Raw genomic sequence first — 25,010 nt, 5'->3', positions numbered from 1 at the left:
TTCCAGGATTTGGCCACGTGTCCCATCTCTGTGTTCTACCAAACCCTTTGTGTTTGGGCACCTGTCAGGTCAACCTGCTCCATTGGTCTGTTAGCAAGAGGCACGAGAGCTTTACATTAACGACAAGCTGGTCTTAGTGACTTATTAAGTAACTAAAGTATTATCTTGGCATTTAATAAATGCAGGAGGCAACAAAAAATTACAGATCCAAGTTGTGGATAGGCAACAGGAGCTTTAAATTAGATGAAAGCTACTGTTTAAAACTCGAAGGGGAGCCTTCCAATAATTACACAAATAGTTTCATTAAGCTCTGCTCATTTTCTGCAATATAAAATAAACAGAGTATTGGGACAAAAAAAAAAAACAAAAACACATAATACAGCAGTATTCGATATAAGTATTTATTGGTTTGTCCAGTTCCATTAAGATAATCTGGTATTTATAAATTTTACAGCAACAACAATTAAGACGACAAGAGCAATCAGACTTATGGAGCCGACTGTCACCAAAAGCCACCACTTGAGATGTTGAGGTTCCTCAGGCGTAGCGAGAGTCTGGCTGCGGTCTGCTCCGATCACCACAACGGGCTCCAGAGCGGCCGACGCATCCTCTTCAAAGTCCGGTGCGGCTTCCGCATTCACAGGGATGACTCTGCTACGGCCCGAGCCGGTGATGACGAGGGGCCCCAGAGCGGCCGACGCGTGTCCCTGGGAGCCTGCTGCACCATCTGCATTCGCGGACAGGACTCTGCTACGGCCAGGTCCTAGGACGACGAGGGGACCCAGAGTAGCCGATACATGTTCTTGGGAGTCTGTAGGAGATAAGTTGAGATTGTTTTGTAAACCGTGATGCACAAAAAGTAAAGTAAGTTTTCGGATTTTGCCCACAAAATACAAAAACCGAGATAACCCCATGTACACTACCTGTTGATATACACTCATGCCAAGGCCATACAGTAGCTGTCATAAGCAAACATGACACCACACCTCATATACATACCCGCTATTGATCATGACTAAAACACTTTTATGCATAATATACACCGACAAACACAACAGTACACCTATAAACACATGGCTGCCTGGCATAAGAAATAAAAATCCTACTGGCAGATAGGCTTTAATTCCTTGCCCAAATTTTGTTAATGTTATAAGGTTTGGCCAACTAAGCTTTGTTGGCAAGCACAGAGACACAGACAGGCAGAAAATAAACATACCTAGAACAGTTCTTTTGCCAAGGCCTCTGTGACCCAAATAGGACCCAAGTCCTCTGGACTGCCCAAACGGTACGGCACATTCCCTAGTCTCGCAACACCGGCAGATGTCATTTGTACCTTCCAAAGGAGACCAGCTGTAGCGATAAATTGGATATTACAGCATGAAACCCAGGCGGTGTTGGGAAAATAATGCAGAGAACTTACTAACTCACCGGTTGGTGGATTTGCTGTAGGAACAGGCCTTGTTCATTGGGTCAGGAACCTGGTTTCCTGCAGCAGCTCTCAGGTTACAGGTGATGTAGATCTAGATCCGGAAGAAGGACATTAGAGGCTCCCCAGGATGCACAAACCCTTCAGAACTGATAGAGATACTCACCACAGAGGTATCCGTCTCTGTGAACCTGAAAGCATCCACCATGAACTGCAGCGCGTCTGGACGGGGTCTCGGGGATCTGAAGGCAGAGGATGAATCCTCCTCTCTGCCATCCAACAAACACCTGCCAAGCAGAACCGGGTTACATGGATTTACCTGCAGCCATAGCAGTACAAGGAGGGCCATCAGGGCAAGATGTATCATCTTTTCCATCCCTATAAAATCGGTGAAGGGGTGGACAGAACCCTTGTAGGACTGTAAATTATTCAGATCGAGCCCTCTCAGCCTACTAGAGGGCGTCAGGCCTTTGGGGGCCTAACCTTTGAGTCTGCATCAAGATTACAGATGGCAGCCCCAAGTACAATTGGTATAACCTACCCATTGAAGTCAATGATGTCATAACGGGGACTGGAGGAGCCATCAGGGGATAACGTGGCCACACAGCTGTCCACGAATATCTTCATAGCCACATGGTTCCCAACAGCGACAGAAGCCTCAATGTGGAATACTTCACCCAGTTGGAAGACTGGAGAAGTTCTTGAGGCTGTCCAGTCCTCTGCAAGGTTTATAACAGAGCAGGGATTAGCCGAGACACACCAAAAACACTTTAAACCAGACTAACCACCCCAATTACCATTCATTAGCCGCAAAGAGAAGGACAGACGTTCCTCTGCCGAAACGGTGATCCTGATGGGCATCCATGTTGGTTTGATGGAATCACTGCTCACGTTACCATGTCTGCATTGAGAGCAAAATAGATTTAGGGCCAAGGATAGACCTATTATCAGTCAAGTGAAGTAGTCATACTCAGCAGTCCAGCACAAGCAAATGAATAGGTACAGCGGCCATCAAGCAAAGAGACCATTCAGTTGCCATTAGAAGCTAGCAGGTCCCTCAAAGAACTAGCAGCCAATGCTAAAGACATCACATGTGGGTTAAAGAATCTTCACAAACCCCTTGATTTCTTGGGCTCCTTATACCCTTCCTAGTGACTCACCAGATCACAGGATCGGGGGAACTTTTGGTAGCCCTGTAATATCTCAAGCTAAAGGTCACCTGGGGTAGTAGCACTGGATAGGAATTACTACGGAGTCGGTCCTGGTGACGGGAGAGTCACTAGAAGGAGCTGGGCTGTAGGTCAGGTTCGTACTGTAGATCAGGAAGTCCGGGGTCATCTGCAAGGAACAGAACTTGCGTTACAAAAAGTCAAACCGGTTCTGGCACACGTTAACACAACAAAATAGAATCTCAAGTAATTCAGGGCATCAGTTTGAAGCTTCACAACCTAAAGTTTAAGCAACTTGAGACCAAGTTTCTATAGCAGAGTACTGCTTATAGCTATTACGGTTTCATCCATCAGCATCAGATACTGCATCTCAATAAGCACAAACACCATGAGATACAACATTTCCTGGAACAAAGGCTTACTACATCCTATCCATCCACAAGTCCTCTCACTAGAATCTACAGTGGTTAAGCCACCCGCCTTTTACTGCAGAGAGTGCAATTAGAACAACCCCTTGCGGAGAAACTAATAAGGAACATCTTAAAGTGGTAGAGAGTAATACGGGGGAGGAGGTAAACATGCATGGGATAGACATACGGCTCCTGAATCTAAGACGAGACCAACGACTGATTAAGGTTCAGGTCTTTACAGCAGGACAAAATGGCCGACCAGATGGAAGAGAACAGGGCCGGTCAGCCATTAAATGTTTTGAAGGTTTCCGGGTGTGACTAGGATTACTGTTACTTAACAGCAATGATGTATCCACCTGATTTAAAATCTCAGATTCAGAGTATACACCCATTCACGTTACCGCTGATCACATGGAAGTTTAGCTTCAGCGAGGCTAGACTTCGGTAGAAAAACAGCCATGACACATTACCAAGTTAAACATTAAAGCACCAGACACATGACAGCAAATATAAGAGACCCCCTGCACCAGACATACAGTATTAGTCAATGCCCATTACCACCCCCCCCCCCCCCCCCGCCCAAGCACAGGAATATACTCTCATCCTCTGTACATTATCCTCCAGCCCAAGGTTAAACTATATACATCCTACAACACATGACAACTGCCCCAAGTTTTTTAAAGAGGAGTCCCACCACCCCAGTCTCACCTGTAAGGTGTTGCCGCACTCCTGCAGCCCATACTGGAAGATCACCGTAGTCCCTGTGCTCCCGGAGCTGGGTTTACACAGTCTGGGTCCGAGGCTCAGATCAGAGGCTTTCACCAGCCTCCCATTTCTATACAGATCTCTGTTCACAGACACCTCCATCCTGTCCTCCATACACCGCACGCTGATAGGATGCTCTCCAGAGGCCTGCAGCTGCCTGGGCTGACCGACCACCCCGCCATACTGTCTACTGGACCCCCAACCAACCACAGGGTTGTTTCTCCACCTGTCCCACTGATGCCGGTTCCTGGCCAAAAGCTGATGGCTAGAGATGCCAAACACCAGCCCAGAGAGCAGGGCCACCAGAACCAGCCAACTCAGTCTAACCCACTGCCCCATTCTGACCACAAGACAATGAGGGAGAGCACAGAACAGGCCTGTATATAACCCTGCCCCTGCCCCCACCTGGGGCAGATAATCACACTTGAATATCTCCTCCCACTGAATTCTGATACCTCCACCTGTATGTAGCAGAGGTAGCTATCCAAGGTCCCATGATGGTTAAAGGTGTATGCAGAGCATGTGGGACAATTTATGTTCAATCTGCATTATAAAAGGCCGATCCGAGGAAGCCATTATATACGTTTAAATCCCCATACCGTATTAACATCTACCTAGGTGTTGGATTTAAATAGCCCTACACAAAATCTCTTCCCAAGATGAATCTCTTCTTTAGATTTGCATGTGTCCAGCGCCAGCGTTGTCACTTAGTAACTTGAGCACTCAACAAGCAGAGCAGGGACGCCTTTTAATACTTGTGTTTTCCATCTTGGCCTCCATGGAATCTTCGTCAACAAAGCAAAAATTATACAGAATTCACCCCCGTTCTTTGATGGCGCCTCTCCTCCACGATCTTAAACTCTACCAAGTCCTGGGAAAGAGACCGGGTATGATTTTGATGAGTATCCAAAGTGCTTCCTGATCTACAGCACAAGCCTGACCTACAGCCCAACATCTTCTGTGAACTCTCCCATCATCAGGGCCAACTCTACGGTGGTTCCTATCCAGTGCTACTACCCCAGGTAATTTTTGTGTGTGTGTGTGGCTCACAAACTCGTTTTTGTTGGTGATTCTCTGTTACTAATGTTATACTATAATGTTTCTGCAGACACGGGAACGTGAGCAGTAACACCATCTAGCCAACATGGATGCCCTTCAGCTCCACCGTATCTGCAGAGGAACGTCTGTCCTTCTCCTTGCAGCTGATGAATGGTAATTGGGGTGGTTAGTCTGAACTAGAGAATTTAGCCAAAGATCCAACTAGACCTAACTTTGTTGATTATTTGTTGAATATATAGTATTTTATTGATGGTCGGGGTTGAAGGTCCACGTGTGGTCTCGATCTGTCTCTGCAGCTCGTCCGGTCTGGAGGTTCCAGTAATATCTGCAGCTGCTGTGAGATGGGGAATTATTCCGCCCCGTTGGGTCAGGGCAGGAGACTCGTCTACTATAAACGTTACAGAGGATTAAGGAAGAGAGGAGTCGCTCCTGATGAGTGACCTGAAGAAGGCAGACTTGAGGCCTAGAGCCGAGTCTCGGGTGCTGGTGGTTCGGGGGACCCTTTTGTATCTCCAGCTAGAATGTTTCTCTGGATGCAGGACAGAGGTTGGGACAACTGGTTAAGCAGCTCTAAATACTTGGAAAGGGGGCAGAGGATGGAGAGGACGGGCGTCCATTGACAGAACCAACCTCAATCTTTTATGTGTTATATTCGTGCACAAATGGATCTCATCATTTGGGTTTGTGCGTCTCTGGTCTCTTTGTGTTGGACACTTGAGGTGGGCGCCATACTAGTTATGGATTCATCAATCATCTAACGTGACGGCGCATGTCCTAGTAATGGAACATATACGATGACCGTGTCAGCGTCCGAATGTACTACTGGCGCTACTGATTCATCCAGCAACCGTATTTTCCCCTCAGGTCCGTATTTGGAGCCAGACCACAAACTGGCCACACTGGGCCCCCTGCTGGTGATTGGAGCAGACAGTAGCCGTGCTCTCGCGGTGAGTCCAGAAGCCGGACGGGTGGAGCGGTGGCCGCCGGGGGCTGTCGGCTCGCTGAGTCCTGTTGTTCTCGCTGCAGTGTTTGGAAAGTTTATATTTAAAAGTTTTTACCTCAGAAATGTGGAATAAATAAATCCTCGTTTCTGTTTGAAATGGGACTTGTGGTTTTTATTTTATGGAAATGAGACAAATTCTGTCTCCCTGCGACTCCATTTCAGCTCTTCGGGCGTCACGATGGCGGGAAGGTCATCCCTGAAGGTGCTGCTTGGGAACAGGTGAAGTCAGGTGGATGTCTAAGATTCTACCTCACTTTTATACATGGGGGAGGCAGGGTTCGGGGACTTAATCCTATCAGGTTTTTCATTTTCCCTCCCCATAGTTGTCTCCAAGGTTGGTTGTTAATAATAAAACATGCTGACACGGGTAATTTCCATACTGGATCTCCATAAGAGCTTTCAGCGTGGACCTGGCAGATCTGGACTATTCATCCGGCACGTGACCGGCCACACACCACGCCGCATGTATCCGGCCGCACGCCACGCCACATGTATCCAGCCACACCGCATGTATCCAGCCACACGCCACGCCGCATGTATCCGGCCACACGCCACGCCGCATGTATCCAGCCGCACACCACACAAAATGCACCCAGCTGGAGTAAGTAAATACATGGTTCATACAAGTCATCCGTGGTCTCCTGCCACTATTGAAGACATCCCACCAGATGCATTTCCTGACCAGCACTGCCTTCTTTTCAGAGCTCCTTTATTACCCAGGAGTAATGGACAAGAAGACAAGTAAAATGGTCATCAAAGCCATGATGAGGAATTCCATCGACCCCGATCCTGTCATCTGCTCCCTCTCCTTGCGGGCTCTTGGGAATGCTGCCAATGGGGCCCACAAACTGATCCTAAAATACAAGCGCCCAGTCCTTAGACTGTTTGTGGATAGCATGTGTGACATTCCATTTGTCACGACCGTCGATGAAGAATCTCTGAAAGCGGCGGAAAAGGTTGTGAGGCTCCTGACCAGACGTGAAATGGGCGAGCAGTTTTACGAAATGATCGCTTTTTGCCGCCGGTTCCTGGACAATAGAAAGCAGAGCATTCAGATGAACTCTATGCTCCTGCTTGGAGAGCTCGCCCGGAAATGTCAAGATAAAGTCACAGAATCAGTGGTCAAATCATTCAAGACCTGCTTGGCATCTCTACTGCTGAAGCTTCAGTCTAAAGATGTTGAGATTGTTGAGAATATTTCTCTATAGAAGAGGAGGCGGTAAAAAAACGCAAGGAACACTGCTTCTCCAATGGACTTACGCGACACGAAGAACCCGACGCTATTAACAGGAGAACGGAGGAAACGATCGTTGATGATGTCATAGCCGTCTCAGGATTCATCGACGTGAAGGCGGCTGCGGTGATGTGACATCACACATAAGAGCGATGCTGATGGATTTAAGTAGCTGATATGACATGAATAAACATCCTCTTTCATGAAACCCCAATCTGTCTTAACGTGTGTTAATGTAATTGACATAGCCGGCGCTATATACATAAATATAACGCACGCATATAACTCCCCCAACACAGATATGCCAAACGCCAGATACCCTCTGAACTTGCCCCGGGTCTGTGCGCTTTCCTTGGACGAATGTCTAGAATTTGTTTTACATCATAATGAGCAAAAAGAACAAATATCAGGAAAAGCAGACAAACCAATAAAGAAGCCGTACAGCATGCATTGTTTAAGTGTTTGTTGTAACAGAAGAAGCACCAAAAAAAAAAGTCTTTTGAAATTCCATTTCCTTACCCATTAAACCCAGGATCTCCTCCCATTACTCCGTCCTACACGGTAACTGCCGGCACATCCCTAAATCTATGCCACGCGTGTCATTTACCCAACCGAACGCAGGAAACAAGACCAGGAACGAAATAGTGCTTTTAATGTTTATTTCTCTTCTGCTCCTAGGCCAGCTCAGCGCCTCATTACGTATTTCACAACAACCACAGCAAAGAGAGAAAGAGCGACGAGACTCAGGGACCCGACAGCCACCAACACCCACAGCTCCACCTGCGCAGCCTCCCGAGTCACAGCCAGAACCTGGCCACGCTCTCCTCCGATCACCAGCAGGGGCCCCAGGGTGGCCAGGTCATGGTCTAGCTCTGTGCGAGGTTCTGTGTGGAAAGGAGAGACATGGGCAAGTTTAACGTGCAACATGACCGGCTCATGGGTAGGTCAGTCCGATAACTGCCCATCACAGAACACAGCGTGACTAACCCAGGATTTATGTTGGGCCCTTCCTATGGCCAGGTGGGATCAGAGATTACAGGATCCCTTCTTGTCAGATTAAGAAGCCAAAGTGAACACCCATCAAGTTATTCTACCTGCTAGTCCACCATATTATGGAGCCCATTTACCATTGGCAATAGACATGGAGCATCAAATGTAGGACATACAGACATCCATGTCCAAGGAGCTGCCCTTGTTTCGACCAACCAGGGGATAATTCTGGCCAGTGTCAAGCTACAGGAGGAACACTATATGCTTTGTTCTACTGGATCCATTTTTTTCATTGGCATTCCAATCACATCTGGAATGGAGGTTTCATGGAGTAGCTGATGGGGTTGTAGTACAGATTCTGCACTCACCAGATGCAGCCTCCCTTTCCAAAGACCTCCCGCCTCTGAACGGAGCTGGAGCTGGAGCGGTGCAGGTACGGGTCTCACAGCATCTGCAGATATCATTGGAGCCTTCAAGAGCTGACCAGCTGAGGAGACAACACGGGAGTCATTAACCAACCAAGACCGGCAGACTGAGCACCACTCAGATGCTATCCATAAGCGTTTTAATTGACCAGTAGATCAAGAGCTGGGTAATCCAATTATGAGCCCCGATACTCGGGGTAATTAGATGTGGAGTTACAAGCATTCTTTTGTCTATAGTTATAAAACATGGATCATGGAAGCAACTGTACATTCATGACCTGCATTCAGGTTCTCTATTTTTTAAATGCCTTCCATGATCTAGGCCAAGCAGCATTACCACACTCACCTGTTGGTGGATTTGATGTAGGAACAGGCCTTGTTTAGTGGGTCTGAGACCTGGTTTTCTGCAGCAGCTCTCAGGCTACAGGTGATGTAGATCTAGATCCAGAAGAAGGACATTAGAGACACCTAAAGGAGGTATAGACCCAGGAGACCAAACTGCCAGAGAGACTCACCACAGAGGTATCAGTCCCAGTAAACCTGAAAGCATCCACCATGAACTGCAGCGTGTCTGGACGGGGTCTCGGGGATCTGAAGGCAGAGGATGAATCCTCCGCTCTGCCATCCAACAAACACCTGCCAAGCAGAACCGGGTTACATGGATTTACCTGCAGCCATAGAAACACCTGGGCATGTAGTGTGACCTACCCATAGTAACCAATGATGTCATAACGGGGACCGGAGGAGCCGTCAGGGGTTAACGTGGCCACACAGCTGTCCACGAAGATCTTCATAGGCACGTGGTTCCCAACAGCGACAGAAGCCTGAATGTGGAATACTTCACCCAGCTTGAAGACTGTAGAGGCTCTTGGGGCCGACCAGTTGTCTGTAAAGAGAATACAGAGAGCAGAGGGGTTAGTGGGGTCTCAGCTACACCCCCTAACCCAGACTAACCACCCCAATTACCATTCATCAGCTGCAAGGAGAAGGACAGACGTTCCTCTGCAGATATGGTGGAGCTGAAAGGCATCCATGTTGGCTTGATGGCGTTGCTGCTCACATTCCCGTGTCTGCAGACATGACATACATATGAAGACCCGCAATGCCCCAGTTTTCCCTTTTGAAGACTTCAGAAAGCCACTTACCTGGGGTAGTAGCACTGGATGGGCACCACAGCAGAGTTGGTCCTGATGATGGGAGAGTTCCCAGATGGAGTTGGACTGTAGGTCAGGTTTGTGCTGTAGACCAGAAATTCAGGGGTCATCTGCAGACAACAAAAACACCAGACGTATGAACACAGCCTCCTGAGGACGTTTAATACGGCCAGACCGACCATGACAGGTACATGATATAAACCCAGAGTTTCTCAGACACCACTATGAGAGAGACTCGGTGCTTGGCGTAGGATCTCATCCGTCTACAACTCCCAGCACATTCAGCTATGAGGGAAAGCGAGTGGGTTGGATTGATATAGAGGCGCGATATCGCTTCCCAACTACCCCCCCCCATAAGAAAAAAAAAAGTTACACCACCAGCCCCTTCAACAGAATTTAATATATGGCAGCAAACAGCCTTTTAAAGAACAAAATCTTAAACAGCACAAGTTTATCCCATCATAAAATAGTTAAGCATTTCTTTTGATGCGGACATTAAGTTAGACCCCACACTTGTCCTTTCTGAAGGCCGCTGCTTTAAGACCCCCCACATTTTGTTTTTTGGGATGGGAGAATATAAAATTCAGGGGCCCTAAAATTCCTGTTCCAAAAACCAATTGAATTAAAAGTCTTGATATTGGAGAATTACAATTACCCTTCCATAGGGCGCGAAAGGTTAAGAATAATCATAGTATTCCAATACCGTTATTTGCCAGTCAAAGCCATTTTAGGGACAAATACAGCGAGTTCTCCACAGCCACGTAACGCTTTTATGGAAGAACCCGCTTGCCTCAAGTTCTAGATAATCTTATTCGTTTGAGGCTTATCTTTACATCACTGGATTTAGCTTGTCTATAGCACAACATCTTCTAGGCTTCATACAATATTTCCACCCCATCATTCTCACCAATCTACCCCATACCTGTAAAACACCGCCCCAGCCTCACCTGTAAGCCGCCGCCACCCCAGCCTCACCTGTAAGCCGCCGCCACTCCAGCCTCACCTGTAAGCCGCCGCCATCCCAGCCTCACCTGTAAGCCGCCGCCCCAGCCTCACCTGTAAGCCGCCGCCGCCCCAGCCTCACCTGTAAGCCACCGCCGCAACCTCACCTGTAAGCCACCGCCGCCGCAACCTCACCTGTAAGGTGCCGCCACCGCCCCAGCCTCACCTGTAAGGTGTTGCCGCACTCCTGCAGCCCATACTGGAAGATCACCGCAGTCCCTGTGCTCCCGGAGCTGGGTTTACACAGTCTGGGTCCGAGGCTCAGATCAGAGGCTTTCACCAGCCTCCCATTTCTATACAGATCCCTGTTCACAGACACCTCCATCCTGTCCTCCATACACCGCACGCTGATAGGATGCTCTCCAGAGGCCTGCAGCTGCCGGGGCTGACCGACCACCCCGCCATTCTGTCTACCATACCAAGGCTGCGGTGGAGGAGAAGGCTGAGCTCTGTGCCCCCACCAGTCCCACACACGCTGGCTGGAAACAACAAGCACCAGTGCAGAGAGCAGAACCATGCAATTCAGTCTAACCCAATACCCCATTCTGACCACAAGGCAATGAGAAAGAGCATAGAAGAGGTCTGTGTATATATACCCCTCCCAGCACCTACCCAGGTGGGGCAGATAATCGCAATCACCTGGAAATAATCCCACCTGGGGCAGATAATCACATGCATATTGGCTGCAGGTAAATCCATGTAACCCGGTTCTGCTTGGCAGGTGTTTGTTGGATGGCAGAGAGAAGGATTCATCCTCTGCCTTCAGATCCCCGAGACCCCGTCCAGACACGCTGCAGTTCATGGTGGATGCTTTCAGGTTTACTGGGACTGATGCCTCTGTGGTGAGTATCTCTGGCAGTTTGATCTCCTGGGTTTATACCTCCTTTAGGTGTCTCTAATGTCTTTCTTCTGGATCTAGATCTACATCACCTGTAACCTGAGAGCTGCTGCAGAAAACCAGGTCCCAGCTCCACTAAACAAGGCCTGTTCCTACATCAAATCCACCAACAGGTGAGTGTGGTAATGCTGCTTATTCTATTGCACAAAGTGCTGTTTAGTTTGGCTTCATGGGGTGGGGGTGTAAGTCAAAATAGACGTTTTTAAAGGTATATGGTGGATATGAAAGAACATGAACAGGGATGGGTTAAGTCTGATAAGCTGCTCCTAAACACAGGGTCTCCCATGTGACAACACGCTGTTATGTGTTATGCTGCACTAGTGTCACGTTCACAACTTGTATGACTCAAATCACCATGACTGGTCAAGTAGAGCACCTGTAAGTAGCATGTCGCCAGTCAAACCGTATCTTCTATTGACTTGTTGATGGTCAGACTCTTCCTTAAGGGTCTGGTCTTGGTGTATTAATGACTCCCATATTGTCTCCTCAGCTGGTCGGCTCTTGAAGGCTCCAATGATATCTGCGGATGCTGTATTACCTGTACCTGTGCCCCTGGTCCACCACCTGTGGAATTTCGATCTCAATTAAGACGCGGGAGACGTTGGAAAAGGGAGGCTGCATCTGGTGAGTACAGATTCTGTACTACAACCCCATCAGCTACTCCATGAAACTCATCCTCTCTGAATGTGAGGGGATTTGTCATGAGTGCATCCTGGATAATGGTGTCCACTGAATTCCTCCAAAGCCTTTATTTAATGTAGATATCCTGCTCAGATGGCTAGTATGGTCAGACACCAACATGGTTGGGGCATTATCTGTCCTATCTTGCCCAGCCACCTGTATTTAAGGCTGGCTGCATAGCCAGGGACATCTCTCTGTGTTCTTGCTGCTGGTTCTTTATAACCAATACTATTCACGGGACCCATAATAAATGATTGTGGATCGGACTTGATGGGTGTTTGGCTTATTAAATTCTGGATACTTAACGGTGAGTAAGAATCCAGCTGGTCCCTTTATGTAAAAGCTTTTGAGGACCGTGCAGAAGTCTTGTCTTAATGGTTGGTGGTTCTTATGTCACAGCAATTCTTGGGCTCCCTCTCAAGCTTCCCATCTGTCTTGTTGCAGATCAATGCTGCCCATTCAGGAACTTATCCATGTCTCTCCTTTCCACACAGAACCTCGTACAGAGCTAGACCATGACCTGGCCACCCTGGGGCCCCTGCTGGTGATCGGAGGAGAGCGTGGCCAGGTTCTGGCTGTGACTCGGGAGGCTGCGCAGGTGGAGCTGTGGGTGTTGGTGGCTGTCGGGTCCCTGAGTCTCGTCGCTCTTTCTCTCTTTGCTGTGGTTGTTGTAAAATACGTAATGAGGCGCCGAGCAGCAGAACAGAAATAAACATTGAAAGCACTTTGTATCTGGATGGTTCCTGGTCTTGTTTCCTGCGTTCTGTGTGTGAATGACACGCGTGGCATAGATTTAGGGATGTGCCGGCAGTTACCGCGTAGGACGGAGTAATGGGAGGAGATCCTGGGTTTAATGGGTAAGGAAACGGCAAGCTCTGTTACAGCTGGCTTTATTACAAGGTGTGCGTGTTAACCAGGGGTCCTGTGCATTTACTAATGTGCGAGCTACCTGCGGCATTAAATGACTTTAGATGTGGGTTGAGGGTTGCATGCTGTCATCTGAAAGAAAGCATTGCAAACATCTGCTAACCCCCAATACCACCACCACCCTTAACTAGACTGAATGCCTGCCTGCCTGCCTGAATTGATCAGTGAAATGACTTCAGATATGGTTCTGGTAGGGCTCTGCAGTGGGAAGATATCCTTGGTCGTAACAGATCAAATAATGCTTCAATTTCTGAGGTTCAGTCAATCTAGCAATGTGTTTGTTGGTAAATCAGCGTTCCCATGTGCTTCTCGCCACAGGGGCGTACCTGGGGCGCATCCTGTATGTGACACCCACCATACTAAATCGCCATTACTGATATTATATTATATACTGAGGCAGACATTGATGGTGGTACAGCATAACTGCTGCTATTGTGTGCAGAGAGACCAGGGTCACCACATCAGCCATGTTTTCCAGGACCCATAGTTTTTATACTACATCTGATAAAGCGCTACCCTGCAGTATGAATGATGTGGGAGGAAAAGTCGGTTACACGAGTCTATACATCCATATACTGCAGGACCTCACCTGTGGTGGTCATCTATAAAAAGCCACCTCTTGGAAAAAAAAGTGGTCACATGGAGACAGCCACTGACCGTGGTATATAGTGATAGGACACAAAACGGGCCACCAGAGGTACTGCACCCAAATGTATCGCTATTCTTAAGATTAACGCTTATAAAATGATATATTACACACACACATACCCTCGGCCAGTCCCACTGACGCCGGTTCCTAGCCAGGAGATGGCAAACACCGGCCCAGAAAGTAGGGTCACCAGAGCCAAGCAGCTCCGTCTATACGTGGGAATAAATCGCTACGACCCTCGAACGCCTTAAGAATTAAATAATCATTTATAAAGCATGGATGTTGAACATAAAAAATATATATGTATGTATGAGGGGCATGACTGAGTATAAATTCCGAGTATAAATTGGATCAGTGGTCCCGCTGCTGCACCTACAGAATAGAAGAAATTAAGTGAAGTGTGGATTTTGGCCTAAAAATTATGTTGTGTTTTCATAATTTTAAAAAGGCCCTACTTTTCCTGAAAATGCATAATTTTGTGCAGGTTCATCAAATACAGAGAAGGGGGAATCAGGATTTAACTAACATAGTAAAAAATACCCCCAAAAATCTGCTGTTTAGGTCATGAACCCCACCCAGGGTTGAATGGGGTTAAACCCAAGAAACTTGGACTGGGTGTTGTATGAGGGGGCATCAGGGGAGGAAAGAGGGACATATTTATGAATTATTATTAATTCAAGTTTGGGGAATACGCAGCACCTCTGAGCTCCTTCTGTTTTCTCGGTGAGCAGCAACCGCCAAAAAAGACGCCCCAAGCAGGTCGGGACCGGCCATTGGGCGATACGGTCAAATAAATGATTTTCGTTGGTTGGGTTTAAAATATTTTTTTATTCCACATTTTGTTATTTGCCGTATTTTGACCGGTTTCATGCCTGCTTTGAATAGCCGTTCTCCTTTCTATCGTTAGCTTTTACTACCCCCCCATGGGGCATAATGCCCAGACCTATGGGGTTTATGAAAGCCATTGATTTTTATCATATGAAGTTTAGTTCTGTACATTTATAGCCTGAACCGCGCTGTAATGACATTAATAAGTAGAGATTGGCGCATTCATCAGCTTGGTGTTCAGGACGAATCAGGACATGTTTGTGAATACAGGCTTCTGGCAGTGATGTCACAGAGGCAGTGATGTCACATTAGCAGTGATGGCTAAAGGAACAAAACTAAACTAAAATGTAACCAGAGTCCTATAAAAAAACAGCGGGTATACACTGCCCCAGAGAAAAATAAAGAAATCAAATAGGCGATATATAGATCCCTTGTAATTGGCTACGCTATTAGCCACAGGATATGTTGCAGACAAAGGGTTAAAAAGGAGGCTAGGGAGGGAGTATGTATACATCCGGGTATAGGAATCCCGCTATACCTACAGATACACCCTATACCTGCCTGCCTGTAATAGTAGAGACTGTGCATAGAATCAGCATGTACAGAAATGAAAGGGTTAATAATGCGTGCATGGAATGATCGGACAGTAAGTAACAAAATGACAATGTTTCCTCCTTTGTCTGCGGGTTTGATAACAATGTTGTTATTTTGAGCTGATTCCCTGAAAGCTTTACCTTCACAGGGGCGTAAAAAATGGACTCTTTGCGCGTGAAGCGGCCCCCTGAGATTCACCAGAAGAAGATCCAGAAAAAAAACTATCAGCATCTGACACGCTGTGTTTGTTGTATTTGTTACATTAATAAAGATTTGGTTGTTCATAGAGTCAGTGATGTCATAGAGGCAGTGATGTCACAGAGGCAGTGATGTCATAATGCAGGCTAGCTTATCTAGGATGCGCAGCCAGCCAGGGTGTCATTTGCAGACACGACTCGGTGCTTGCAGGTGACTCTTGCTGTTTAGCAAATTCTCAGAGAGATTTACAAAGACTTTTTATCAGACATCGTGCGAGTCGGGATTCCTACACATTTCACCTTTAGCGCAATCTAGAATTGCAGCGGACTTTACAAGGTGAAATAACAATGGACATTCCGTGCACAGAACCCGGTGACACTAATCAGGAGGAGGCGATCCTTTCACTGTGTCGGGTGATATCCTCCTTCTCCATCCTCCACCCGGAAGATGTCACTGAGGTTATACTTCAAAACCCTCTGTCCTGTTTTGGGGTAAGACATGTTTTATGGAGATCCGTGGCCAAAAACCCACCAACAGCCAACAGAGCTCTTCGCGTCCTTCTTCAGCAGATAAACAAAGAAGTTGACCAGGACCTTTATGATGACTTGGCTGTCGCTCCTGACCACGGATATCTCGTCTCTGTCATGGCCACGTCAGCGATCTATGAAGTCGTGAACGCTCTGGATGAGACATCTGTTGACGCTGACATTCTCCCCCAGCTTCTGTGTGTGCTGATCAGGTTGATTAGCAGCACTATGAGAAGGATTGGGACAATAGGGGCTGGGGAGAACAGTCCATGTGTGATGGCCGTGAACATCATCAAGACCATCTTCAAGAGACAGAAGGATTTTACAGATGTGAAGACAATGGAGAGGTTCGAGCTGATGAAGGAAGAACAAACGCACCCAGCTGGAGTGATAGCGTTCAGTAAATACATGGTTTCCTCAGGATCTGAACACATTGGAGAAGTCATCCGTGGTCTCCTGCCACTATTGAAGACATCCCACCAGATGCATTTCCTGACCAGCACTGCCTTCTTTTCAGAGCTCCTTTATTACCCAGGAGTAATGGACAAGAAGACAACTAAAATGGTCATCAAAGCCATGATGAGGAATTCCATCGACCCCGATCCTGTCATCTGCTCCCTCTCCTTGCGGGCTCTTGGGAATGCTGCCAATGGGGCCCACAAACTGATCCGAAAATACAAGCGTCCAATCCTGACACTGTTTGTGGATAGCATGTGTGACATTCCATTTGTCACGACCGTCGATGAAGAATCTCTGAAAGCGGCGGAAAAGGTTGTGAGGCTCCTGACCAGACGTGAAATGGGCGAGCAGTTTTACGAAATGATCGCTTTTTGCCGCCGGTTCCTGGACAATAGAAAGCAGAGCATTCAGATGAACTCTATGCTCCTGCTTGGAGAGCTCACCCGGAAATGTCAAGATAAAGTCTCAGAATCAGTGGTCAAATCATTCAAGACCTGCTTGGCATCTCTACTGCTGAAGCTTCAGTCTAAAGATGTTGAGATTGTCTCAGCAAGCATGTTCTGTCTCTACAACTGCTTTCCAATTGTGGGCTGCGGGGACCTGCAGACACTACTACAGGGGCAAAACATGGCCCGAGGGGAAGACATGTATCTGAAATCCATCTTTTCGACTCTGGTAGAGCAGCATTCGGAGCTGGCGCGGTTCCTCGTGCTCCAGTCCCGTAATCTCCTAATTCACCATCATCTACTGAGTGAGGCCATCAGGCAGATCGGCTTCCTCGTAGGATTTATGAACTGGAAAGACCTCCTAAAGTTACATTCACAAATCAGAATAGATGATCTCATCAACGAAATGGCGGAGCTGTCACAGAATCCCTATAACAATGTAGGGAAGGCAGCAAAATTTACCAAGAAAGTTCTGAAATTCCAATTGACTTATGAACTGGGGAGAGGAGGAAACTATCGCTGATGATGTCATACCCGTCTCAGGATTCATCGACATGAAGGCGGCTGCGGTGATGTGACATCACATTTTGGGGTCAAGAAGGATTTTTTTTCCCCTGGTTAGTGCAAAATTGGAAAGAGCCAAACTGGGGGGTTTTTTTGCCTTCTTTTGAATCAACAGCAACAAATGAAGAGATATAGGAAAGGCTGAAGCTGATGGACGCCGGTCTTTTCTCAGCCTATATAACTATATAAGATTCAAGAGCGATGCTGGCGGATTGCAGGAGCCGATGTATCAGACGTTAATAAACATCCTTTGTCTGATATATAATGACGTGTGATGTGTTTTACTTTTAAGGAAGTTATTAGCGCGATATAAATAAATGTAATGTACATATAGAAATCCCCTAACAGAGATATATACCGAAAGGCGCTCCTCCTTTTACCCCCCACCATGGGGCATAATGATCAGACCTATGGGGTTTATGAAAGCCATTGATTTGTTAACCTTTTTATCATATGAAGTTTAGTTCTGTACATTTATCGCCTGTACCGCGCTGTGATGACATTAATAAGTAGAGATTGGCGCATTCATCAGCTTGGCGTTCAGGACGAATCTGGACATGTTTGTGAACGCCGGCTTGTGGCGGTGATGTCACAGAGGCAGTGATGTCACAGAGGGAGTGATTGGCAGTGACAGCTAAAGGATCAAAACTAAACAACCATTACTAGAGTCCTATAAAAAAAATCAGGGGGCAAAGAAATCAGAATCACATCCGTGATATATATAGTTCCAGAATATGCTATTAGCCACAGGATCTGTGCAGACAAAGGGTTAAAAAGGAGGTATTTGGGGTTGCTTGGCTTTTACATAATAGATCAGTATTGGGCGTGGCCACTGAGCTAAGAGACGGCTATTGGTTAGCAGCAGTGGCGTCGCTACAGGGGGCAATTGCCCCCCTAGGTTATTCCTTGCCCCCCTCTGTTGCCCCCCCCCGCCGAATCTGTAACCACCCAGGACAGTCCTTGACTGCTAACGACGGCATGGTGCCAGTCACTAGCAGTCCCAGTCAGGTGCTAACTACGGCACCATGCCGTCGCTAGCACTATCTTACCTTGATGGAGGTCTGTGGACCTCCATCACCACCTACCCCGGTGATCTGCCCCTCACAGCTCACACTGAAGGGCATCACCGGGGCCACCCGATCTGCCCGGTCACGTCTCGCGCAATGACGCGATGACGTCACCGCGCAACTTTATTAACAACTGACAATTGTCAGTTAAAGAGGTATGGGGGCATGCTGCTTAGATGCCTGTATCTCGGGCATCTAAGCAGCTACAGACCCCCAACATATACCGTTGGAAAGGTAATCGCCTCCAATATGTAAAAAGAATAAAAAAATATTAAGTTAAAAAAAAAAATGTAAAAAAAATGATTTGGGCGTCTCTAAAGGCAGATAAAAAAAAGATCAAAATTGCCTAGAGTCCCCCAAATTAAATTATTTAAACATAAAGTAGTTTAACTTTAAAAAAAAAATAAAAAAGTTTAAGTATTCTAGCTAAATGATCACTGTGGTAGCCAATGTTACCACAGCAATCATATAGCTATAAAAAGTCACATTCCCTTTTTAAAAATGGCCGATACTCATTTTTAATCCTATGATCCCTTTGATCATGGGGTTAAATTTAGCCAACGGTAGAGGGAGGCAATTTTTGAAATCCTGATGAACTGCAAATATTATTAAAATCAGCCATTTAGCCTGTGCGGTACGTGAGTAACCATCTCATCCCTGGAGCGCCTTGCATTTTTACTGCAAAACTTATTTTTTGCTGTAAAAGTGATCAAGTATTGTATTGTCCAATAACAAAAGTATCATTCCATAGCACATTACTTTTGGCAATATATATGTGTGTGTGTTTTCAGTGGTATGATTTAATGGTGGAAATTATTAATGCCCCCCAGTTTGACTGTGGTATCTTGTGTGCCCCCCTATATATTGTTTCTAGAGTCGCCACTGGTTAGCAGTGATGGCGTCAGGTTATGGCGTTGGCTTATCTATTGTACGAGGGGGAGGAGGGCATCTCCGGGTTGTGCTTCTTACAGATGCTACTTGCACTATGTATAGTTAATATCTGGTGGTATTATCCGGCTGGCAAGGATTTAGTTATTTATGTTAGGAATGAATGTTTTAATAAAATGGTTGCGGCCTATTTATACCAACGCACGGTTTCGTTATTCAGGGGTTGAGGTGAAAAGGTGGGGTGGTTTTGTGTTTCGGGGGAATTAGCTTCTAGGTCCCTGATGGTAACGCGGTCCTCACTCCCCTCATACAAGTGTTTTCCTAGCGGGTAGATTAGGGGTATTTTTTTTTATTTATTTTATTGCGTTTCACGTTAGAGGAAAACAAAATAATTGCAATTTCTAATATTGAGGGAAGTGGGATTCTAAGGCGTCTTACTGGTTTCAATGCTGGATGGGTGAAGGAATATTTGGAATAAAACACACCGGTACAGTCCTAGTGATATTTATTCGTAGTAAACAAGATTCCCATCAGTTAGACCCCAAAAGAAAGCCCTGCTTGGTTAACAGATGTTGTGCTTATCAGTTTGATAACTTGGCTGAAACTTTGATTTAGGATTTTCTGGTTAGAGCTCCAGCCCAGAGGGATGTTTTAATTTGCGTCTATTCACTAAAGAAGTAGAGCGTTCACATAGGATAATCCTCAACTCCCTTCATCAGACGCGACTTCTATGATTACTGGCACACAAAACCAGCAGATTCACTCATTTAGCAGATATTTGCCCGGGCTGTTGGGTGTTTGCAGCTTTAAATGTTGCGAGTTAGAGATGAGGGCATGCAAGTTCAATAAACCATTCCTAATGTATAGAGGATGAGGGTAAAAATATGCCTCTTTACTCATTTATATCTTCCTCCCCCCTTCATAGTAGAAGTGTGACAATCACAGCCATTTATTGGTTATATTATAGTAAGTCACTGTAACATTATTAGTCATTTAGAGAATGAATCGGCTCTCATGCCCCAGCATGCATTGTTTAAGCTTTTGCTGTAACAGAAGAAGCGCCATTAAACCCAGGATCTCCTCCCATTACTCCGTCCTACACGGTAACTGCCGGCACATCCCTAAATCTATGCCACGCGTGTCATTCATCCACAGAACGCAGGGAACAAGACCAGGAACCATTCAAATACAAAGTGCTTTCAATGTTTATTTCTGTTCTGCTGCTCGGCGCCTCATTACATATTTTACAACAACCACAGCAAAGAGAGAAAGAGCGACGAGACTCAGGGACCCGACAGCCACCAACACCCACAGCTCCACCTGCGCAGCCTCCCGAGTCACAGCCAGAACCTGGCCACGCTCTCCTCCAATCACCAGCAGGGGCCCCAGGGTGGCCAGGTCATGGTCTAGCTCTGTGCGAGGTTCTGTGTGGAAAGGAGAGACATGGGCAAGTTTAACGTGCAACATGACCGGCTCATGGGTAGGTCAGTCTGATATCTGCCCATCATAGAGCACAGTGTGACTAACCCAGGATTTATGTTGGGCCCTTCTTATGGCCAGGTGGGATCACAGATTACAGAATCCCTGCTTGTCAGATTAAGGAGCCAAAGCCAAACACCCATCAAGTTATTCTACCTGCTAGTCCACCATATTGTGGAGCCCATTTAGCATCGGCAATAGACACAGAGCATCAAAACAGAAGTCATATTGCAAGATCGCCTAACCAGACATCCATGTTGAAGGAGCTGCCCTTGTTTGGCCAACCAGGGGAGTATTTTTGGTCAGTATCAAGCTACAGGATGAAATCCATGTACTCTGTTGTACTGGGTCCACTTTCCATTGCCGTTCCAATCACATCCAGAATGGAGGTTTCATGGAGTAGCTGATGGGGTTGTAGTACAGATTCTGCACTCACCAGATGCAGCATCCCTTTCCAAAGATCTCCCGCCTCTGAACGGAGCTGGAGCTTGAGCTGGAGCGGTGCAGGTACGGGTCTCACAGCATCTGCAGATATCATTGGAGCCTTCAAGAGCCGACCAGCTGAGGAGACAACACAGGAGTCATTAACCAACCAAGATCAGCAGACTGAGCATCACTCAGATGCCATCTATAAGCGGTTTAATTGGCCAGTTTGACCCATAGAAGTTGTAACAACGATATTGTTTGGTACCAACTGAACAATCAAGAGCTGGGTTATCGAATTATGTGCCCAGATACTTGGGGTAATTAGATGTGGAGGTTACAAAAACATTCCTTTGTAACCTCCACAGCTGCCTCCATTGTCCATATTGTTTTATATTTACGATATGCAGGCTATTTTTAAATGCCTACTATGTTATAGGCCAAGCAGCATTACCACACTCACCTGTTGGTGGATTTGATGTAGGAACAGGCCTTGTTTAATGGGTCTGGGACCTGGTTTACTGCAGCAGCTCTCAGGTTACAGGTGATGTAGATCTAGATCCAGAAGAAGGACATTAGAGACACCTAAAGGAGGTATAGACCCAGGAGATCAAACTGCCAGAGATACTCACCACAGAGGCATCAGTCCCAGTAAACCTGAAAGCATCCACCATGAACTGCAGCGTGTCTGGACGGGGTCTCGGGGATCTGAAGGCAGAGGATGAATCCTCCTCTCTGCCATCCAACAAACACCTGCCAAGCAGAACCGGGTTACATGGATTTACCTGCAGCCATAGAAACACCTGGGCATGTAGCGTGACCTACCCATAGTAACCAATGATGTCATAACGGGGACCGGAGGAGCCGTCAGGGGATAACGTGGCCACACAGCTGTCCACGAAGATCCTCATAGGCACGTGGTTTCCAACAGCGACAGAAGCCTGAATGTGGAATACTTCACCCAGCTTGAAGACTGTAGAGGCTCTTGGGGCCGACCAGTTGTCTGTAAAGAGAATACAGAGAGCAGAGGGGTTAGTGGGGTCTCAGCTACACCCCCTAATCCAGACTAACCACCCCAATTACCATTCATCAGCTGCAAGGAGAAGGACAGACGTTCCTCTGCAGATACAGTGGAGCTGAAGGGCATCCATGTTGGCTTGATGGCGTTACTGCTGACGTTCCCGTGTCTGCGGACACGATGTACATATGAAGACCAGCAATGCCCCAGTTTCCCCCTCTTGAAGACTTCAGAAAGCCACTTACCTGGGGTAGTAGCACTGGATTGGCACCACAGCAGAGTTAGTCCTGATGATGGGAGAGTTCCCAGATGGAGTTGGGCTGTAGGTCAGGTTTGTGCTGTAGACCAGAAATTCAGGGGTCATCTGCAGACAACAAAAACACCAGACATATGAACACAGCCTCCTGAGGACGTTTAATACGGCCAGACCGGCCATGACAGGTACATGATGATGGAAAGGTATGTTTATTTGCTGACGACACAAAAATTTGCAACAGGGTTGATGTTCCTGGAGGAGGAAGCCAAATGGCAAACGATCTAGGTAAGCTGGAAAAATGGTCAGAGCTGTGGAAATCGGCATTTAACGTGGATAAATGCAAAGTAATGCACCTGGGGCATAAAAACCCAAGGGCAGAGTATAGAATATTTGATACGGCCCTAACCTCAACGTGTGAGGAAAGGGATTTAGGGGTAATTATTTCTGAGGATTTAAAGGTAGGCAGACAATGCAGTAGAGCAGCAGGTAATGCTAGCAGAATGCTTGGTTGTATAGCGAGAGGTATTAGCAGTAGGAAGAGGGAAGTGCTCATGCCGCTGTACAGAGGACCGCTGAGACCTCACTTGGAGTATTGTGTACAGTACTGGAGACCGGATCTCCAGAAGGATATAGAAATGTTGGAGAAAGTGCAGAGAAGAGCTACTAAAATGGTTTATGGATTACAAAATAAACCTTACCAGGACAGGTTAAAGGATCTTAACCTATATAGCCTGGAAAAAAGACGGGACAGGGGGGATATGATAGAAACATTTAAATACTTAAAGGGAATCAACAAAGTAAAGGAAGAAAGTTTATTTAAAAGAAGAAATAAAACCGCAACAAGAGGACACAAGCATAAACTAGAGGGGCAAAGGTTTAATGGTAACATCAGAAAATATTACTTTACGGAAAGGGTAGTGGACGCATGGAATAGCCTCCCAGTGGAAGTGGTAGATGTTAATACAGTAAAGTCATTTAAGCAAGCATGGGATAGGCATAATGCCAAGCTAGATATAGGATAAGGGCAAGTACTAAAGGAAAGTACTCAGAGGTTGGGCAGACTGGATGGGCCTTCTGGCTCTTATCTGCCGTCACTTTCTATGTTTCTATGATATAAACCCAGAGTTTCTCAGACACCACTATGAGAGAGACCCGGTGCTTGGCGTAGGATCTCATCCGTCTACAACTCCCAGCACATTCAGCTATGAGGGAAAGCGAGTGGGTTGGATTGATGAAGAGGCGCGATATCGCTTCCCACCAAAAGCAAAACAAATTTACACCCCCAGCCCCTTCAGCAGCATTTAATATACAGCAGCAAACGGCCCTCAAAAACAAAATATTAAACGAGTTTATCCCATCGTAGAATATTTAACCATTTCTTTTGACATAGACATTAAAATGAGACCCAACGCTTGTCCTTTTTAAAAGCCGCTGCTTTAAGTCCCCCACTTTTTCAGTTTCGGGGATGGCTGATATAAAACGGCTCGGGGGGGCTTAAAATTCCTGTTCCAAAAACAAATTGAATTAGAAGTCCTGATATTGGGGTGTTATGAGCACCCTTCCACGGCTTGTGAGAGGTTAAGCATAAAAATAATTATTAACCGCCAATTAAATAAATTCTAGGGATAAACAGAACCCTTCGGATAAACGAGGGCTAAAAGCAGCCGCTTAATGTTTTTATGGAAGAACCTGCTTGGCTCAAGTGCTTGATAATCTTAATATCTATTCTGGGCTTACTTTACATCACTGGATTTAGCTTCTCTATAGCAAGACATCTTCTAGGCTTCACACAATATTTCAGCCCCATCATTCTCACCAACCCACCCCATACCCGTAAAACACCACCCCAGCCTCACCTGTAAGCCGCCGCCCCAGCCTCACCTGTAAGCCACCGCCCCAGCCTCACCTGTAAGGTGTTGCCGCCACCCCAGCCTCACCTGTAAGCCGCCACCACCCCAGCCTCACCTGTAAGGTGTTGCCGCACTCCTGCAGCCCATACTGGAAGATCACCGTAGTCCCTGTGCTCCCGGAGCTGGGTTTACACAGTCTGGGTCCGAGGCTCAGATCAGAGGCTTTCACCAGCCTCCCATTTCTATACAGATCCCTGTTCACAGACACCTCCATCCTGTCCTCCATACACCGCACGCTGATAGGATGCTCTCCAGAGGCCTGCAGCTGCCTGGACTGACCAACCACCCCCCCATACAGTTGAACAGACCCCCAACCAGACCAAGGCTGAAGCAGCTGAGGTCTGGGCGTCCACCAATCCCACTGACGCCGGTTCCTGACCAGGACCTGCTGACTGGAGACAGCAAACACCGGCCCAAAGAGCAGGACCACCAGAACCGGCCAACTCAGTCTAACCCACTGCCCCATTCTGCCCACAAAACAATAGAGGAGAGCACAGAACAGGCCTGTATATACCCCTCCCAGCACCTGCCTCTGCCCCACCTGGGGCAGATAATCACATG

At 46.9% G+C, this 25,010-nt stretch overlaps 4 protein-coding genes across 4 annotated transcripts in view; 1 reads left to right on the top strand and 3 right to left on the bottom strand.

The window, feature by feature from the left end:
- Positions 1 to 25,010, top strand: part of TM4SF5 (transmembrane 4 L six family member 5) — a 94,799-nt gene that overhangs the window by 47,980 nt on the left and 21,809 nt on the right. The window lies entirely within an intron of this gene.
- Positions 423 to 3,923, bottom strand: LOC128491601 (zona pellucida sperm-binding protein 3-like). The gene is made up of 8 exons (XM_053463919.1): positions 3,714 to 3,923; positions 2,646 to 2,764; positions 2,224 to 2,327; positions 1,968 to 2,145; positions 1,593 to 1,713; positions 1,429 to 1,520; positions 1,217 to 1,350; positions 423 to 811 (listed from the first exon to the last, which is right to left on the bottom strand). Exons 1-8 carry the CDS (start codon positions 3,882 to 3,884, stop codon positions 423 to 425), a joined length of 1,308 nt encoding a protein of 435 aa, XP_053319894.1. The 5' UTR covers positions 3,885 to 3,923.
- LOC128491600 (zona pellucida sperm-binding protein 3-like) lies at positions 7,751 to 11,013 on the bottom strand. Its single transcript, XM_053463918.1, has 8 exons — positions 10,804 to 11,013; positions 9,627 to 9,745; positions 9,448 to 9,551; positions 9,190 to 9,367; positions 8,997 to 9,117; positions 8,828 to 8,919; positions 8,425 to 8,543; positions 7,751 to 7,950 (listed from the first exon to the last, which is right to left on the bottom strand). The coding sequence occupies exons 1-8, from the start codon at positions 10,972 to 10,974 to the stop codon at positions 7,751 to 7,753; spliced, it is 1,104 nt and encodes a 367-aa protein (XP_053319893.1). The 5' UTR covers positions 10,975 to 11,013.
- Positions 20,545 to 24,915, bottom strand: LOC128492503 (zona pellucida sperm-binding protein 3-like). Its single transcript, XM_053465081.1, has 8 exons — positions 24,505 to 24,915; positions 22,529 to 22,647; positions 22,349 to 22,452; positions 22,091 to 22,268; positions 21,898 to 22,018; positions 21,729 to 21,820; positions 21,285 to 21,403; positions 20,545 to 20,796 (listed from the first exon to the last, which is right to left on the bottom strand). Exons 1-8 carry the CDS (start codon positions 24,913 to 24,915, stop codon positions 20,570 to 20,572), a joined length of 1,371 nt encoding a protein of 456 aa, XP_053321056.1. The 3' UTR covers positions 20,545 to 20,569.

This window comes from Spea bombifrons, chromosome 4, assembly GCF_027358695.1.
Source record: "Spea bombifrons isolate aSpeBom1 chromosome 4, aSpeBom1.2.pri, whole genome shotgun sequence".
NCBI lineage: Eukaryota > Metazoa > Chordata > Amphibia > Anura > Pelobatidae > Spea > Spea bombifrons.
The sequence above is the reverse complement of the archived record's forward strand: the minus strand, read 5'-3'. Positions and strand labels throughout refer to the sequence as shown.